Source organism: Mustelus asterias, unplaced genomic scaffold (assembly GCF_964213995.1).
Source record: "Mustelus asterias unplaced genomic scaffold, sMusAst1.hap1.1 HAP1_SCAFFOLD_2276, whole genome shotgun sequence".
NCBI classification, from domain to species: Eukaryota; Metazoa; Chordata; class Chondrichthyes; order Carcharhiniformes; family Triakidae; genus Mustelus; species Mustelus asterias.
The window spans coordinates 15,001-32,625 of NW_027592221.1; the positions used below are offsets into that span (position 1 = coordinate 15,001).

General features: G+C 49.2%; 1 protein-coding gene across 1 annotated transcript in view; it reads left to right on the forward strand.

The window, feature by feature from the left end:
• LOC144489527 (immunoglobulin superfamily member 1-like) overlaps positions 1 to 16,688 on the forward strand; it is a 23,884-nt gene extending 7,196 nt beyond the window's left edge. The window contains exons 3-7 of the mRNA XM_078207393.1: positions 6,909 to 7,208; positions 9,657 to 9,698; positions 10,156 to 10,251; positions 10,867 to 10,898; positions 15,156 to 16,688. Coding sequence (XP_078063519.1) covers positions 6,909 to 7,208; positions 9,657 to 9,698; positions 10,156 to 10,251; positions 10,867 to 10,898; positions 15,156 to 15,293 — 608 coding nt within the window. The 3' untranslated portion in view covers positions 15,294 to 16,688. The remainder of the gene's footprint in view (positions 1 to 6,908; positions 7,209 to 9,656; positions 9,699 to 10,155; positions 10,252 to 10,866; positions 10,899 to 15,155) is intronic.
• The last annotated feature ends 937 nt before the right edge of the window (positions 16,689 to 17,625 follow it).

Sequence of the window (17,625 nt, forward strand, 5' to 3'; positions counted from 1 at the left end):
TACCACAGGAAGTAGCTGATGCCAAAACACTGACTGTATTCAAGAGGCGGCTGGATAGAGCACTTGGAGCGAACAAGATCAAAGGTTTTGGGGAGAAAGCAGGATTAGGATATTGAGTTGGATGATCAGCCGTGATTGTGCTGAATGGGGGAGCAGGCTCGAAGGGCCGAATGGCCTCCTCCTGCTCCTATATTCTATGTTTCTATTAGTTCTATCCTTAATTTCAGGAAGCCTTTCTTCCGATACAGCATAGACTTTCTGAGATTCTAGCAGAGAATTCTGCTTTCCGGGAGAGCTTCTGTTTCCAACTGGCCGTGGCTCTGAGTGTAACTCCTCACCAGCTGCTCCTGTAGCAGCGCACAGCTAACCCTGGCCCTGATATAAGAACATAAGAACTAGGAGCAGGAGTAGGCCATCTGGGCCCTCGAGCCTGCTCCGCCATTCAATAAGATCATGGCTGATCTTTTTGTGGACTCAGCTCCACTTACCCGCCCGCTCACCATAACCCTTAATTCCTTCACTGTTCAAAAATTTATCTATCCTTGCCTTAAAAACATTCAATGAGGTAGCCTCAACTGCTTCACTGGGCAGGGAATTCCACAGATTCACAACCCTTTGTGTGAAGAAGTTCCTCCTCAACTCAGTCCTAAATCTGCTTCCCCCTATTTTGAGGCCATGCCCCCAGTTCTAGTTTCACCCGCCAGTGGAAACAACTTCCCTGCTTCTACCTTATCTGTTCCCTTCATAATCTTACATGTTTCTATAAGATCTCCCCTCATTCTTCTAAATTCCAATGAGTATAGCCCCAGTCTATTCAGTCTCTCCTCATAAGCCAACCCTATCAACTCCGGAATCAACCTAGTGAATCTCCTCTGCACCCCTTCCAGTGCCGGTATATCCTTTCTCAAGTAAGGAGATCAAAACTGTACACAGTACTCCAGGTGTGGCCTCACCAGCACCTTGTACAGCTGCAACATAACCTCACTGTTTTTAAACTCCATTCCTCTCGCAATGAAGGACAAAATTCCATTTGCCTTCTTAATTACCTGCTGCACCTGGAAACCAACTCCTTGAGGTTCCTGCACAAGGACACCCAGGTCCCTCTGCACAGCAGCATGCTGCAATTTTTCACCATTTAAATAATAGTCCATTTTGCTGTTATTCCTATCAAAATGGACGACCTCACATTTACCAACATTGTACTCCATCTGCCAGACCCTCGCCCACTCACTTAGATCATCTATCTCCCTTTGCAGACTTTCAGCGTCCTCTGCACACTTTGCTCTGCCACTCATCTTAGTGTCATCTGTGAATTTTGACATACTCTGCTGTGTTTCCCTTTCAATCTCGTTCTATCTGAACACCTCACCCAAGAAGTCGTGCTTTTGGTGTGCCAGTGTGACGTGTTCCGATATCTCTAAACTTTGAAATCATACCTTCGATATTTTAACACTTCTAAACCCCATTATTCTCCATTTCACTTAAGTAAGTAATTGTTTATCTTGCTGCTAATATAATTCACATATCAAAAAACCTCCAGACAGCGGCACTCTTGTCAATTCCCCTTCATCCAATTCTTTAACCTTTCTTGTCTCCCAGCTTCCTTCACCTTTATTTTGGAATCATTTACTTTATTTTAGACCATTTTAGAAGGTCTAATACAGATAGGAAGTATATAGTAAATGGCAGAACCCTTAAGAGTATTGATAGGCAGCAGGATCTGGGTGTACAGGTACACAGGTCACTGAAAGTGGCAACGCAGGTGGAGAAGGTAGTCAAGAAGGCATACGGCATGCTTGCCTTCATCGGCTGGGGCATTGAGTTTAAAAATTGGCAAGTCATGTTGCAGCTTTATAGAACCTTAATTAGGCCGCACTTGGAATATAGTGTTCAATTCTGGTTGCCACACTACCAGAAGGATGTGGAGGCTTTGGAGAGGGTATGGGAAAGATTCACCAGGATGTTGCCTGGTATGGAGGGCATTAGCTATGAGGAGAGATTGGAGAAACTTGGTTTGTTCTCACTGGAACGACGGAGGTTGAGGGGAGACCTGATAGAAGCCTACAAGGTTATGAGGGGCATGGACAGAGTGGATAGTCAGGAGCTATTTCCCAGGGTGGAAGAGTCAATTACTAGGGAGCGCAGGTTTAAGGTGCAGGGTTTAAAGGAGATGTACGAGGCAAGTGTTTTACACTGAGGGTGGTGGGTGCCTGGGGAGGTAATGGAGGCAGATATAATAGTGACATTTAACGGGCGTCTTGACAAATACATGAATATAACATAGACATAGAACATAGAACATTACAGCGCAGTACAGGCCCTTCGGCCCTCGATGTTGCGCCGACCAGTGAAACCAATCTAAAGCCCCTCTAATCTACACTATTCCAATATCATCCATATGTTTATCCAATAACCATTTGAATGCTCTTAATGTTGACGAGTCCACTACTGCTGCAGGCAGGGCATTCCACACCCTTGCTACTCTCTGAGTAAAGAACCTACCTCTAACATCTGTCCTCTATCTCTCACCCCTCAATTTAAAGCTATGTCCCCTCCTGTTAGCCATCACCATCCGAGGGAAACGGCTCTCACTATCCACCCTATCTAATCCTCTGATCATCTTGTATGCCTCTATTAAGTCACCTCTTAACCTTCTTCTCTCTAACGAAAACAACCTCAAGCCCCTCAGCCTTTCCTCATATGATTTTCCCACCAGACCAGGCAACATCCTGGTAAATCTCCTCTGCACCTTTTCCAACACTTCCACATCCTTCCTATAATACGGCGACCAGAACTGTATGCAATACTCCAAATGCGGTCGCTCCAGAGTTTTGTACAGCTGCAGCATGACCTCCTGGCTCCGAAACTCAATCTCTCTATCAATAAAAGCTAACACACCGTTCGCCTTCTTAACAGCCCTATCAACCTGGGTGCCAACTTTCAGGGATTTATGCACATGGACACCCAGATCCCTCTGTTCATCCACACTACCAAGTATCTTACCATTAGCCCAGTACTCTGTATTCCTGTTACTCCTTCCAAAGTGAGTCACCTCACACTTTTCCGCATTAAACTCCATTTGCCACCTCTCAGCCCAGCTCTGCAGCTTATCTATGTCCCTCTGTAACCTGCCACTTCCCTCCGCACTGTCTACAACTCCACCGACTTTAGTGTCATCTGCAAATGTACTAACCCATCCTTCTACGCCCTCATCCAGGTCATTAATAAAAATGACAAACAGCAGTGGCCCCAAAACAGATCCTTGCGGTACACCACTGGTAACTGAACTCCAGGATGAATATTTCCCATCAACACCACCCTCTGTTTTTTACAGCTAGCCAAGTCCTGATCCAAACCACTAAATCACCCTCAATCCCATGTGTCCATATTTTCTGCAAACGTTTACCATGGGGAACCTTATCAAGCGCTTTGCTGAAATCCATATACAACACATCAACCGCTTTACCCTCATCCACCTCTTTGGTCATTTTCTCAAAGAACTCAATAAGGTTTGTGAGGCACGACCTACCCTTCACAAAACCGTGCTGACTATCCCTAATCAAATTATTCCTTTCCAGGTGATTACAAATCCTATCTCTTATAATCCTTTCCAAAACTTTGCCCACAACAGAAGTAAGCCTCACCGGTCTATAATTACCAGGGTTGTCCCTACTCCCCTTCTTGAACAAGGGGACAACATTTGCTATCCTCCAGTCTTCTGGCACTGTTCCTGTAGACAATGACGACACAAAGATCAAAGCCAAAGGCTCTGCAATCTCCTCTCTCGCCTCCCAGAGAATCCTCAGATAAATCCCATCCGGCCCAGGGGACTTATCTATTTTTACACTTTCCAGAATTGCTAACACCTCCTCCTGATGAACCTGAATCCCATCCAGTCCAACAGCCTGCATCTCAGTACTCCCCTCAACAACACTGTCCCTCTCCTGTGTGAATACCGACAAAAAATATTCATTTAGTGCCTCTCCTATCTCTTCAGACTCCACGCACAACTTCCCACTACTGTCCTTGACTGGCCCTAATCTTACCCCAGTCGTTCTTTTACTCCTGACATACCTATAGAAAGCTTTCGGGTTTTCCTTGATCCTACCTGCCAAAGACTTCTCATGTCCCCTCCTGGCTCTTCTTAACTCTCTCTTTAGATCCTTCCTGGCTAACTTGTAACTCTCAAGCGCCCTAACTGAGCCTTCACATCTCATTTTAACATAAGTCTCCTTCTTCCTCTTCACAAGAGATTCAACCTCCTTAGTAAACCACGGTTCCCTCGCTCGACCACTTCCTCCCTGCCTGACAGGTACATACTTATCAAGGACACGCAGTAGCTGTTCCTTGAACAAGTTCCACATTACAATTGTGCCCATCCCCTGCAGTTTCCTTCCCCAACCTATGCCACCTAAATCTCGCCTAATCGCATCATAACTTCCTTTCCCCCAGCTATAACTCTTGCCCTGCGGTATATACCTATCCTTTTCCATTGCTAAGGTAAACGTAATCGAATTGTGGTCACTGTCACCAAAGTGCTCACCTACCTCCAAATCTAACACCTGGCCTGGTTCATTCCCCAGTACGAAATCCAATGTGGCCTCGCCTCTTGTTGGTCTATCTACATACTGTGTCAGGAAGCCTTCCTGCACACACTGGACAAAAACTGACCCCTCTAAAGTACTCGAACTCTAGCGTTTCCAGTCAATGTTTGTAAAGTTAAAGTCCCCCATAACAACTACCCTGTTACTTTCACTCCCAGCCAGAATCATCTTTGCAATCTTTTCCTCTACATCTCTGGAACTTTTCGGAGGTCTATAAAAAACTCCCAACAGGGTGACCTCTCCTTTCCTGTTTCTAACCTCAGCCCAAACTACCTCAGTGGACAAGTCCTCATCAAAAGTCCTTTCTGCCACCGTAATACTGACCTTGACTAACAATGCCACACCTCCCCCTCTTTTACCACCTTCCCTGCACTTACTGAAACATCTAACCTGCAACAACCATTCCTGTCCCTGCTCTATCCATGTCTCCGAGATGGCCACAACATCGAAATCCCAGGTACCAACCCATGCTGCAAGCTCACCCACTTTATTCCGGATGCTCCTGGCGTTGAAGTATACACACTTCAAACCGCCTTCCTGCCTGCCAGTACACTCCTGCGACCCTGAAACCTCATTCATGACCTCACTACTCTCAACCTCCTGTACACCGGAGCTACAATTCAGGTACCCACCCCCCTGCTGAATTAGTTTAAACCCTCCCGAAGAGCATTAGCAAATTTCCCCCCCAAGATATTGGTACCCCTCTGGTTCAGGTGCAGACCATCCTGTTTGTAGAGGTCCCACTTACCTCAGAAAGAGCCCCAATTGTCCAAGTATCTGAAACCCTCCCTCCTGCTCCATCCCTGTAACCACGTGTTCAACTGCTCTCTCTCCCTATTCCTCTCCTCACTATCACGTGGCACGGGTAACAAACCAGAGATAACAACTTTGTTTGTTCTAGCCCTAAGCTTCCACCCTAACTCCCTGAATTTCTGCCTTACATCCCCACCCCTTTTCCTACCTATGTCTTGAGTGCCTATGTGAAGCACAACTTGGGGCTGGTCCCCTCCGCCTTCAGGATTTCAAAGACACGATCCGAGACATCATGGACTCTGGCTCTTGGGAGGCAACACACCAACCGCGAGTCTCTCTCGTTCCCGCAGAATCTCCTCTCCGTCCTTTTAACTATGGAGTCCCCAATGACTAATCCCCTACTCCTCTCCCCGCTTCCCTTCTGAGCAACAAGGACAGACTCTGAGCCTGTGACCTGTACACCATGGCTTACCCCTGCTAAGTCCCCCCCCCCCCCACAACAGCATCCAAAAGTGTAAAAGTGTACTATCCCCAATTTCTACTACATTTCTTGTTTCTCTCCCCACTTGGATGGCTCCCTGTACCCTGCTCCCTGTGGTCAGTTTGCTCATCCTCCCTTTCCCTACCCTTCTGAGCTGCCGGGCCGGACTCTGCCCCGGAGGCACGGCCGCTGTTGCTTCCCCCAGGTAGGCTGCTCCCCCCAACAGTACTCAAACAGGAGTACTTATTGTTAAGGGGCACAGCCACTGGGGTGCTCCCTCGTACCTGACCTTTCCCCTTCCCATTCCTAACCGTGACCCACTTGTCTGTCTCTCATGGCCCCGGTGTGACCACCTGCCTGTAACTCCTACCCATCACCTCCTCATTCTCCCTAACCAGACGAAGGTCATTGAGCTGCAGTTCCAGTTCCCTAACGTGGTCCCTTAGGAGCTGCAGCTCGACGCACCTGGCGCAGATATGGACGTCCGGGAGGCTCGGAGACTCCAGGACCTCCCACATCCGACACTGAGAACAACAAACTGGCCTCACACTCATAATTCCCCCTTTCTTCCAATGACACAGTAAAAACTATCTAAACCTACCCTCCCTCGCCTGTTTACGCTGAAGCCCGATGAGCCAAAGCCCTTTAGCTCTCACTCTGCTCCCTGCTCACTCCACTGCCCACTACAACGCTGCCCGCTGAATAGTGCGGCCTACTTATATACCTCCTACGCGCTGAAGAAAAATTTAGACCCCTCCCAGAACACCCAGCGGCCTACTTCCGGGTTAGAGTTCAAAGTTTTTTTTGAATAGGATGGGGTTAGAGGGACATGGTCCCTGGAAGAGTAGAGGGTTTTAGTTAAGTCGGGGCAGCATGGTTGGTGCAGGCTTGGAGGGCCGAAGGGCCTGTTCCTGTTGCAATTTTCTTTGTTCTTTGTCCGACTTCATCCCATTCTTAAATCTTTATTTTATTCCGACCCCCGGGATCTGTCTCCTCACCCACCAATCACTGACTCTGTCACTGTTCCTGAGTGCTGTAAACTATTCATCCCCGTGTCTGTTCAATTGCAGAGGAACTCCCCAAGGCTGACATTTCGGTCGACCCGCCCTCAGGTGTGGTGAGCAGAGGGGAGGCCATTCGCGTTACCTGTGTAGGATCCATTCTAGCCCATGGAGGTCGGTTTCACTTACACAGAGAGGATGAAGAGGACAGGACCCTGGATGTGCCTGGTCCCCAGCAGTCAGCAAACTTCACCATCAGTGACACCAACACAACCGGGACATGGAATTACTCCTGTAGCTATGGCAGGATGGTAAAGGGAAGAGAATATCACTCACCCCGCAGCGATGGGGTCCGGGTAACAGTGAAACGTAAGTGTTGACACATCCAATGAAAAGGCTCACATTTATCCCGAGTCTTCAGAACCTTCTGTCATGTGTTCAGTAGATTTAAAATGAAAGATTGCAGCGTCACTGCTGTTGCAGTGAGGGAAACGGGGGCACAGCAAGATCCCACAGGCAGCAATGCAATAATGACCCGGGTACTAAATGATGCAAGTTGCAGGATAGATATCTCGCTGGACTCCGGGGAGAACAGCTTGGGCTCGCTTCCCAACTCCGGACATTTGATGTTTTGTCTCGCATGCGTCTCAGAGAGCACCAGCGCTGCCGCTCCGCGTCTCCTCTCAACGTAGGAACAAGTGGTTTCAGAGCAGGAGAAAGGCCCACTCGGCCCCTCCAGCTCTGCTTTTTCATTCATTTGTGGGACCTGGGCGCCGCTGGCTGGGCCCAGCATTCATTGCCCGTCCCTTGTTGCCCCTTGAGAAGGAGGTGGTGAGCTGCCATCTTGAATCGCTGCAGTCCGTGTTCTGTGGGTTGACCCACAATGCCGTTAGGGAGGGAATTCCAGGATTTTGACCCAGTGACTGTGAAGGAACGGCGATATATTTCCAAGTCAGGACGGTGAGTGGTTTGGAGGGGAACTTGCAGGTGGTGGTGTTCCCATTTATCTGCTGCCCTTGTCCTTCTAGATAGAGGTGGTCGTGGGTTTGGAAGGTGTGTCTCAGGGTCTTTGGTGAGTCGCTGCAGTGCATCTTGTAGATGGTACACACTGCTGCTACTGAGCATCGGTGGTGGAGGGAGTGAATGTTTGTGGATGTGGTGCCAATCAAGCGGGGCTGCTTTGTCCTGGATGGTGCGAGCTTCTCGAGTGTTGTTGGGAGCCGCACTCATCCAGGCAAGTGGAGAGTATTCCATCACACTCCTGACTTGTGTCCGTGTAGATGGTGGACAGGCTTTGGGGGGAGTCAGGAGGTGAGTTACTCTCCACAGGATTCCCAGCCTCTGTCCTGCTCTGGTCATCACTGTGTTTATGTGGTGAGTCCAGTTGAGTTTCTCCTGCTACTCCATTTGAAAAGATTGTGGCTGATTTTTTTGTTAACCACCACCCCCCTGCCCCTACCCACCCAACCCCCCCCCCCCCCCCCCCCCCCCCCCCGCAACCACCCCCTGGCCCAGTACAACTGAAGCATAACCTCCCTGCTTCTGTAATCAATTCCCCTCACAATAAACAATAACATTCCATTAGTTTCCCGAATTCCCTGTGGCAATGCAGCTCTCCTTCAGCCCCACGCGGGTAAATTCAGCCTATGGGAGATGTCCGTGGCTGATATCAACAAGACGGACAAGGGGAGGTCGGTAGGTGCATGGGGAACACCACCACCTGGAGCTTCAACCCTTCAAGCCCCACACTCGCCCAATTGGAAATATATCGTCCGTTCCTTCACTGTCGCTGGGGTTAATGTCCTGGAACTCCCTCCCTAACAGCACTGTGGGTGTACCTACACCACACGGGACTGACTGATGTCCAATAACAATCCTGGAACTCCCTCCCTAACAGCACTGTGGGTGTACCTACACCACACGGGACTGACTGATGTCCAATAACAATGCTGGAACTCCCTCCCTAACAGCACTGTGGGTGTACCTACAACACATGGACTGACTGATATCCAATAACAATCCTGAAACTCCCTCCCTAACAGCACTGTGGGTGTACCTACACCACACGGGACTGACTGATGCCCAATAACAATCCTGGAACTCCCTCTCTAACAGCACTGTGGGTGTACCTACACCACACGGGACTGACTGATGTCCAATAACAATCCTGGAACTCCCTCCCTAACAGCACTGTGGGTGTACCTACACCACACGGGACTGAGTGATGCCCAATAACAATCCTGGAACTCCCTCCCTAACAGCACTGTGGGTGTACCTACACCACACGGGACTGACTGATGCCCAATAACAATCCTGGAACTCCCTCTCTAACAGCACTGTGGGTGTACCTACACCACACGGGACTGACTGATGTCCAATAACAATCCTGGAACTCCCTCCCTAACAGCACTGTGGGTGTACCTACACCACACGGGACTGAGTGATGCCCAATAACAATCCTGGAACTCCCTCCCTAACAGCACTGTGTGTGTACCTACACCTCAGAGAACTACAGCGGGTTCAAGATGGCAGCTCACCCATCACCTTCTCAAGGGTGATAGAGGTGGGAGCTCTCACAACAATTAAGAAGCGATTAGATGAGTACTTGCATAGCCATAGCACACACTCATACAGAGCAAGTGCTGGAAAATGGGATTGGGATAGATAGTTGCTTGATGGCCGGAGCAGACATGATGGACTGAAGGGTCTCTCCCTGCACCATAACCTCTCTACAGTTCTAGGATTTGCCATCGGTCGATCTCGCTCAATAATAAACATTATCTTTCCAATTGTGACAAAGACATCTTCTCATTTCAGCTGCATCGAGTGATGGAGATGGGGACAAGGATTACAATAAAGGTTTGTGTCACATCTATACCATCCCTCTCTCCCCCTACCTCCCTCGCTCTTGCAAATTGGCCGGGGAGTCTTGCATCCGTCACTCCCTCATGAGGACATGGGAAAAAGACGAGGCCATTCAGCCCCTCAAGCCTGTTCCTGCCTTTCATTGAGATCACGGCCAATATTGCTCACTCGCACATTGCCCGGTTCTGTGTTGTAGCAGTGTTGCTGATGTTACAAAGAGATGTACGTACGTACGGGTCTGTCTGCCCATCCTCCCTCCCTCCCTCCCTCCATTTGTCTCTCCGACCAGATGTGCCCTGGAGCACAGACACTGTTGCAGAGTGGGACTGTGCAGATGGTCCAGGGAGATGGTTTCTCTTTGGGCATGGCGGGAGTGTGTGAGGTTGTTCTCGGGAGCGGTGAGAGTTGTTCTGTCTGGTTGATAGTTATTTTTTAATGGATATTCTGGCAGGTACAGAAGACATGGTGGTGATAGTGGGTGTGTGTGCAGCGCTGATATTAATCTTCCTACTCACAGGACTTGCCATCTTCATCCACCACAAGAAACGTAAGTGATAGTTTATATCTCCCTCCGTGACACAACACTGCAAAGGTTAATCGCCTCCGACAGTGCAGCACTCCCTCAGTACTGGCACCGGGGGGAGTGTCGGCCTGGATTATGGAGCTCAAATCCTCGAGTAGATACATCTACCCCCGACAGTGCAGCACTCCCTCAGTACTGAGCTTGGAGAGGTTGGGAATGTTCTCCCTGGAGAGGAGAAGGCTAAAAGAAGAGGTTCTAATGAGAGGTTCAGAAGCCTGAAGGGGAGGGGGCTGGACAGGGTAAACTGGGAGAGATTGTCCCCCCTCGTAAAAGGATCAAGAACAAGAAGGATGCAGATTTGAAGGGATTGACAAAAATGTGACGTGAGGACAAAGCTTTTCGCGCGCGTGAGTGCTCGGGTTCTGCCTGGGATTGTGGTGGAGGCAGGTTCAATCTAGACATTGGAGAGGGGATTGGAATAGAAACAATGCGCAGGGGGTACGGGGAAATGGCTGGGGAATGGAACTAATCATGATGCTCGTTTCGAGAGCCGGTGCGGACACAATGGACCGAATGGCCTCCTTGCACAGATCCCGTGCTCCTGTCTCACTCACCACTCTCTGTTCGCTCCATTTCTAGGTGCTCCAGGGCCTCCCTCCACAGACAATAACGTGAGTATCTTCAATCGAATCTCTGCTACGCTTGCGATTTATTTTTCACGTGTTCTCCCTGAAATGTGGGGATCACTGGCCAAGCCGGCGTTGGCTCCCCAATCCCGAACGCCAACCTCACCAGCGATGCCCACATCCCCGTGATGCAATGAGGCACCAGGCACCCGAGCTGGTGCCCATTAAGAGTCAGCCACATTGCTGTGTGGGGCAGAGTCAGGTCTAGGCCAGACAGGGTAAGGAACGGCAGATTTCCGTCCCCATATGGGGAGAGGCACTGAACCAGATGGCCTGTTAATGGTCATCATTACTAAGATTAGTGCCGAACTTCCGATCAGCAGCTTGATCTTCCATTCCCAAACTGTATTCCAGGAGGGTTAGCCTGGCCACCCAGCCCAGAATTCCCAGATTACCCCCCATCCCCGTGGCTACGGGGATGTGCGGGTTAGGTTGATTGGCCAGGTTAAAAATTGCCCCTTAGAGTCCTGAGATGCGTAGGTTAGAGGGATTAGCGGGTAAAATATGTGGGGGTAGGGCCTGGGTGGGATTGTGGTCGGTGCAGACTCGATGGGCCAAATGGCCTCCTTCTGCACTGTAGGGTTTCTATGATTTCTATGATTCTACTCCCACTACCGCCCCCCCCCCCCCCGAGGCTGGCTCGAGCCATCAGCTGTGGAGTGATGATTCCGTGGGATTTATCCACCATGGGATTAGGGATATGTGCGTCTCCATCCATGAGTGTGGCAGGCGACGCTGAGGGAGCGGTTGGCAAAGCCTATAGATACTTGGAAATTGGAGCAGGAGGAGGCCATTCGGCCCTTCGAGCCTGCTGGGCCATTCAATCCGATCGTGGCCAATCCTCGATAACAATGCCACATTCCCGCTCTCTCCCCATACCCTCTTGCTGCCTAAGTGTTGATCTCTTAATTATATTCAACAGCTTTCTGTGGTGGAGAAGTCCACACATTCGCCACCCTCTGAGTGAAGAAAATTCCTTCTCAGCTCAGTCCGAAACGATCTATCCTAAACATATCCTGAGCCTGTGTCCCGTGGTTCCAGATTCCCCAATCAGGGAAAACATCCTCCCTGCATCTAATTTGTCCAGTCCAGCTAGAATTTTATGTTTCAATCAGATCCCCTCTCATCTGGCACGGTGACACAGTGTTTAGCACTGCTGCTTCACGGCTCCAGGGATCCGGGTTCGATTCCAGCCTCGGGTCACTGTCTGCGTGGAGTCTGCACATTCTCCCCGTGTCTGTGTGGGTTTCCTCTGGGTGCTCCAGTTACCCCCACGCTCCAAAGATGTGAGGGCTCGGTTGATTGGCCGTGCTAAATTGACCCTAGTGTCAGGGGGATTAGCAAGGTAAATATGTGGGGTTATGGGGATAGGGCCTGGGTGGCATTGTGGTCGGTGCAGACGCGATGGGCCGAATGGTCTTCTTCTGCACTGTAGGGATTCTATGATTCTACGATCCTGCTAAACGCCAGTGAATACAGGCCCAGTCAAACCAATCTCTCCTCATAGGACAGTCCCACCAACCCTGGTATTAGCCAAGTCACCCTCTACTGGCAAGCACATCCTTTCTTGGGGAGACCAAAACTGCGCACAATACTCCTGGTGTGGTCTCACCAAGATCCCTGTGCAGCTGCGTTGAGACATCTTGACTTCTGAACTCAAATCCTCTTGCTATTCACAAATGGAGATACTGAAGAGACCAGCAGGGCGGCTGTGGAGAATATTGATGAAGCCCTGGTGAGGCCAGAACTAGAGTATTGTGTGCAGTTCTGATCACCACACATGAGGAAGGATAGGAACAGGACTAGGAACTAGGAACTAGGAACAGGAGGAGGCTATTCAGCCCCTTGAGCCTGCTCCGCCATTCTGTACTATCATGTCCCATCTCACCTAGGCCTCATCTCCATTTTCCTGCCCGTTCTCCAGAACCCTTCATCCCGCGACTCATTATAAACTGATCGATCTGCTCCTTAAATCTGTTCAGTGTCCCGGTATCCACTGCATTCTGGGATAGACAATTCCACAGATTCACCAGCCTTTGAGTGAAGTCATTCCTCCTCATTTCCCTTTCAAATCTGCCCCCCTTTAGGCTAAAACTATGACCTCTCGTTCTAGGATGTTCCACAAGGGGAAACATCCTCTCTGCATCTACCCTGCCAATCCCCCTTAGCATCTTAGACACCTCAACTAGATCCCCCCCTCGTTCTTCTAAAACTCCAGTGAGTATCGGCCCAATCTCTCTCCTCAATCCCTCATCCCTGGAATCAATCCAGTGAACCTCCTCCGAACCGCCTCCAATACCACTACATCCCTCCTCAAGTCAGGGGACCCAAACTGTGCCGGGTGCTCCAGATGTGGTCTCTGCCCTGTACAGATGCAGCAACACTTCCCGACTTTTACTCTCTTTCCCATTCGCAATGAATGCCAAGATTCCATCTGCCTTCCTTATTCCTGCTGCTCCTGCGCACTAACTTTCAGCGATTCATTCACAAGGGCACCCAGATCCCTCTGCACTGAAGCACTTTGTAGCTTCTCTCCATATCGATAATAAGTTGCTCTGATCCCCTTATTAATCAAGAACCTATCCATCTCTGTCTTAAAGACACTGAATGACCTGGCCTCCACAGCCTTCTGCGGCCAAGAGTTCCACAGATTCACCACTCTCTGGCTGAAGAAATTCCTCCTCATCTCTGTTTTAAAGGATCGTCCCTTTAGCCTAAGTTTGTGTCCTCTGGTTCTAGTTTTTCTGTCTAGTGGAAACATCCTCTCCATGTCCACTCTATCCAGGCCTCGCGGTATCCTGTAAGTTTCAATAAGATCCCCCCTCATCCTTCCAAACTCCAATGAGTACAGACCCAGTGTCCTCAACCGTTCCTCATTCGACAAGCTCTTCATTCCAGAGATCATTCTTGTGAACCTCCTCTGGACCCTTTCCAAGGCCAGCACATCCTTCCTTAGATAACTGCTCACAATACTCCAAATGGGGTCTGACCAGAGCCTTATACAGCCTCAGAAGTACATCCTGCTCTTGTATTCTAGCCCTCTCAACATGAATGCTAACATTGCATTTGCCTTCCTGGATAGACAATTCCACAGATTCACCAGCCTTTGAGTGAAGTCATTCCTCCTCATTTCCATTGTAAATCTGCCCCCCCCCCCCCCCTTAGGATAAAACTATGGCCTCTCATTCTAGAATATTCCACAAGGGGAAACATCCTCTCTACACTTACCCTGTCAATCCCCTTTAGCATCTTACAAACCTCAATTAGATCCCCCCTTGTTCTTCTAATTTTCAGGGAGTATTGGCCTAAACTGCCCAATCTCTCTTCAAAAGACAAACCCCTCATTCCTGGAACCAATCGAGTGAGTCTCCTCTGAACTGCCTCCGATGCCACTGTTGAGGGTGCGGAGGAGGATGGTCATACGGATGAGGGCTCTCAGGCTGGGCCTAAATGCCAGCCCCAGATTTAAGTTACCTGTCAAAAGACACAAATGCATTGTGGGACATTTTATTTGTAACAGAGCTAGTTGTCAGAATGCTTTGAAGAGCGGCAGGAACAGAGGCAGTACCGGGGCGGCACAGCGGCACAGTGGTCAGCACTGCTGCCTCACAGTGCCAGGGACCCGGGTTCAATTCCGGCCTCAGGTCACTGTCTGTGTGGAGTTTGCACATTCTCCCCGTGTCTGCGTGGGTTTCCGCCGGGTGCTCCGGTTTCCTCCCACAGTCCCAAGATGTGCAGGTTAGGTGGATTGGCCATGGTAAATTGACCCTAGTGTCAGGGGGACTATCAGGGTCAATGTGTGGGGATACGGGGATACCAGGCCACCAGCTTGGGTGGGATTGTGGTCGGTGCAGACTCTATGGGCCGAATGGCCTCCTTCTGCACTGTAGGGATTCTATGATCATTCTAATCAGCTTTCGAAATGGAATTGGGTGAATTCTTCAACAGTTTGATGATGGCATTTAATGGAGAAATGTCTAATTTGAGCAATGATGGGGGGTGTGGCAGGGGGATTACTCCTGCCGGGGGCCAACATGGTCGCGAAGGGCCTTCTTTCCATCAAAAACCATTCACTGATTGACGATGAGACTGTGTTTAGTGGTGCAGGGTGGGTGAGGAGTGGAGGGGGGGGGGGGCCAACATGGGGGAGCGGGGTGACTGGGACAGTGACACCAGGGGCAAATGGGCCAAAAGGCCTCCCTGCTGTATCCACGCCCTTACGCTGTCGCTTCTGTTGCGCAGGGGTCCGACGAACTTGTCTACGCCTCTCTGAACACCGCCGCCCTCAATCGCACAGCCGCTTCCCCCACCAGAGCCCTGTCCCCAGGCCGAACAGCCGACGAGGAGATCTGCGTGTACGCGGAGATAAAGATCCGATAGCAGGGCGGGGGAGGGGGGGGTGCATGGGGGCAGGAACAGGAGACGGAGAGCGATTAGCCAAAACTACTGACAGCTGGATGCCCAACAACATCTCAAAGACCAGCACACCATAAACCGCAAGAGAATCAGGCCATTCGGCCCATCGAGTCCGCTTCGCCATTCAATGAGATCACGACTGATTGATGTGATAATCCTTAACTCCCGCTTTCCCGCCTTATCCCCTCGATTCCCTTCCTGATTAACAATCTGTCTGTCTCAGCCTCGAACATACTTAACACCCCAGCCTCTACAGTCTGCTGCGGGAAAGAATTCCACAGATTCACTCCCCTCTGAGAGAAGAAATTCCTCCCCATCTCTGTCTCCAATGGGCATTTATTGTTTTTTATTCCTGTTTGGTGCAAGAGTGAGGGAATTGTGGCCAAGCCATGGCTTAGAAGGGAATTTAGAGATAGTCTCAGATTCAAGGAAGAAGCAGACACATTGGCAAAAAGAAAAAGCAATGGCCTGAAGATTGGGAGCAGTTTAAAATTCAGCAAAGGAGGACCAAGGGATTGAATAAGAAGGGAAAAATAGAGTATGAAAGTAAGCTCGTGGGGAACGTATAAAAAGACCAAAGGTTTCTATCGGTATGTAAAGAGAAAAAGATTGACAAAAACGAATGTAGGCCTCTTTCAGTCAGAAACGGGAGAATTCATAAACGAGGAATAAAGGAATGACTGTGAATTAAATTTGTACTTTGCTTCAGTCTCCACAAAGGAAAACATGGATAATGTACCAGAAGTTCTGAGAGAAACAAGTTTTCGTGAGGAGCTGAAGGAAATCAGCATTAGTAGAGAAATGGTTTTGGGGAAATTGATGGGATTGAAGGTGGATAAATCTCCAGGTCCTGATAATCTTCATCCCAGAGTACTTATGGAAGTGGACTTGGAAATAATAGATCCATTGGTGGTTATTTTCCAAACTTTCTTGGACTCTGGAATAGTTCCTACAGATTGGAGAGTGGTTAATGTAAGCCCGCTATTCAAAAAGGGAGGCAGAAAGAAAACAAGGAACTATAGACCAGGGAGCCGAACGTCGGGACTGGGGAAGTTGCGAGTCTATTATCAAGGATTTCATAACTCAGCATTTGGAAAGCAGTGGTATAATCAGACAAAGTCAGCTTGGATTTACAAGAGGGGAATCATGCTTGACAAATCTATTGGAATTCTTTGAGGATGTAACTAGTAGAGTTGACCAAGGAGAACTGGTGGATGTGGTTTATTTAGACTTTCAGGAGGCTTTCGACAAGGTCTCACATAACAGACTACTGTGTAAAGTTAAAGCACATGGGACTGCAGGTAATGTCTTGAGATGGATAGAAAGCTGGTTTGCAGATAGGAAGCAAAGAGTTGGCATAAATGGATCTTTTTTTGATTGGCAGTCAGTGACTAGTGGGGTTCCGCAGGGATCTGTGCTAAGACCCCAACTGTTCACATTATGTGTTAATGATTTGGAAGAGGGAACTGAATGTATCATCTCCAAATTTGCAGATGATACTGGGTGGGAGGGTGAGCTGTGAGGAGGATGCAGAGATGCTTCAGTGTGATTTGGACAGGTTGAGTGTGTGGACATCTGTGTGGCAGGTGCAGTATAATGTGGATAAATGTGAGGTTATCCACTTTGGTAGCAATAATAGGAAGGCAGATTATTTGAATGGGTGTAAATTGAGAGAGGTGGATACTCAGCGAGACCTTGGTGTCCTGGTGCATCAGTCGCTGAAGGTAAGCATGCAAATACACCAGGTAGTAAAGAAGGCAAATGGTATGTTGGCCATCATAGCGAGAGGATTTGAGTACAGGAATCGGGATGTTTTACTGCAATAGTATAGGGCGTTGGTGAGGCCACACTGGAGTGTTGTTTGCAGTTATGGTGCCCTTATCTGAGGAAGGATGTCCTTGCTATAGATGGAGTGCAGCGAAGGTTTATCAGGCTGATTCCTGGGATGGCAGGTCTGTCATATGGGGAGAGACTAAATTGGTTAGGATTATATTCACTGGAGTTTAGAAGAGTGAGAGGAGATCTTACAGAAACTTATAAAATTCTAACAGGGTTCGACAGATTCAGAAAGAATGTTCCCGATGGTGGGGGGAGTCCAGAACTAGGGGCCATAGTTTGAGGATAAGGGATAAACCTTTTAGGACTGAGGTGAGGAGTAATTTCTTCACCCAGAGAGCGTGTGGGATTCACTACCACGGACTGTAGTTGAGGCCAAAATGCTGTGTGATTTCAGGAATAAATTAGATATTGCTCTTGGGGCTAAAGGGATCGAAGGATATGGGGGGAAGGGGGGGAA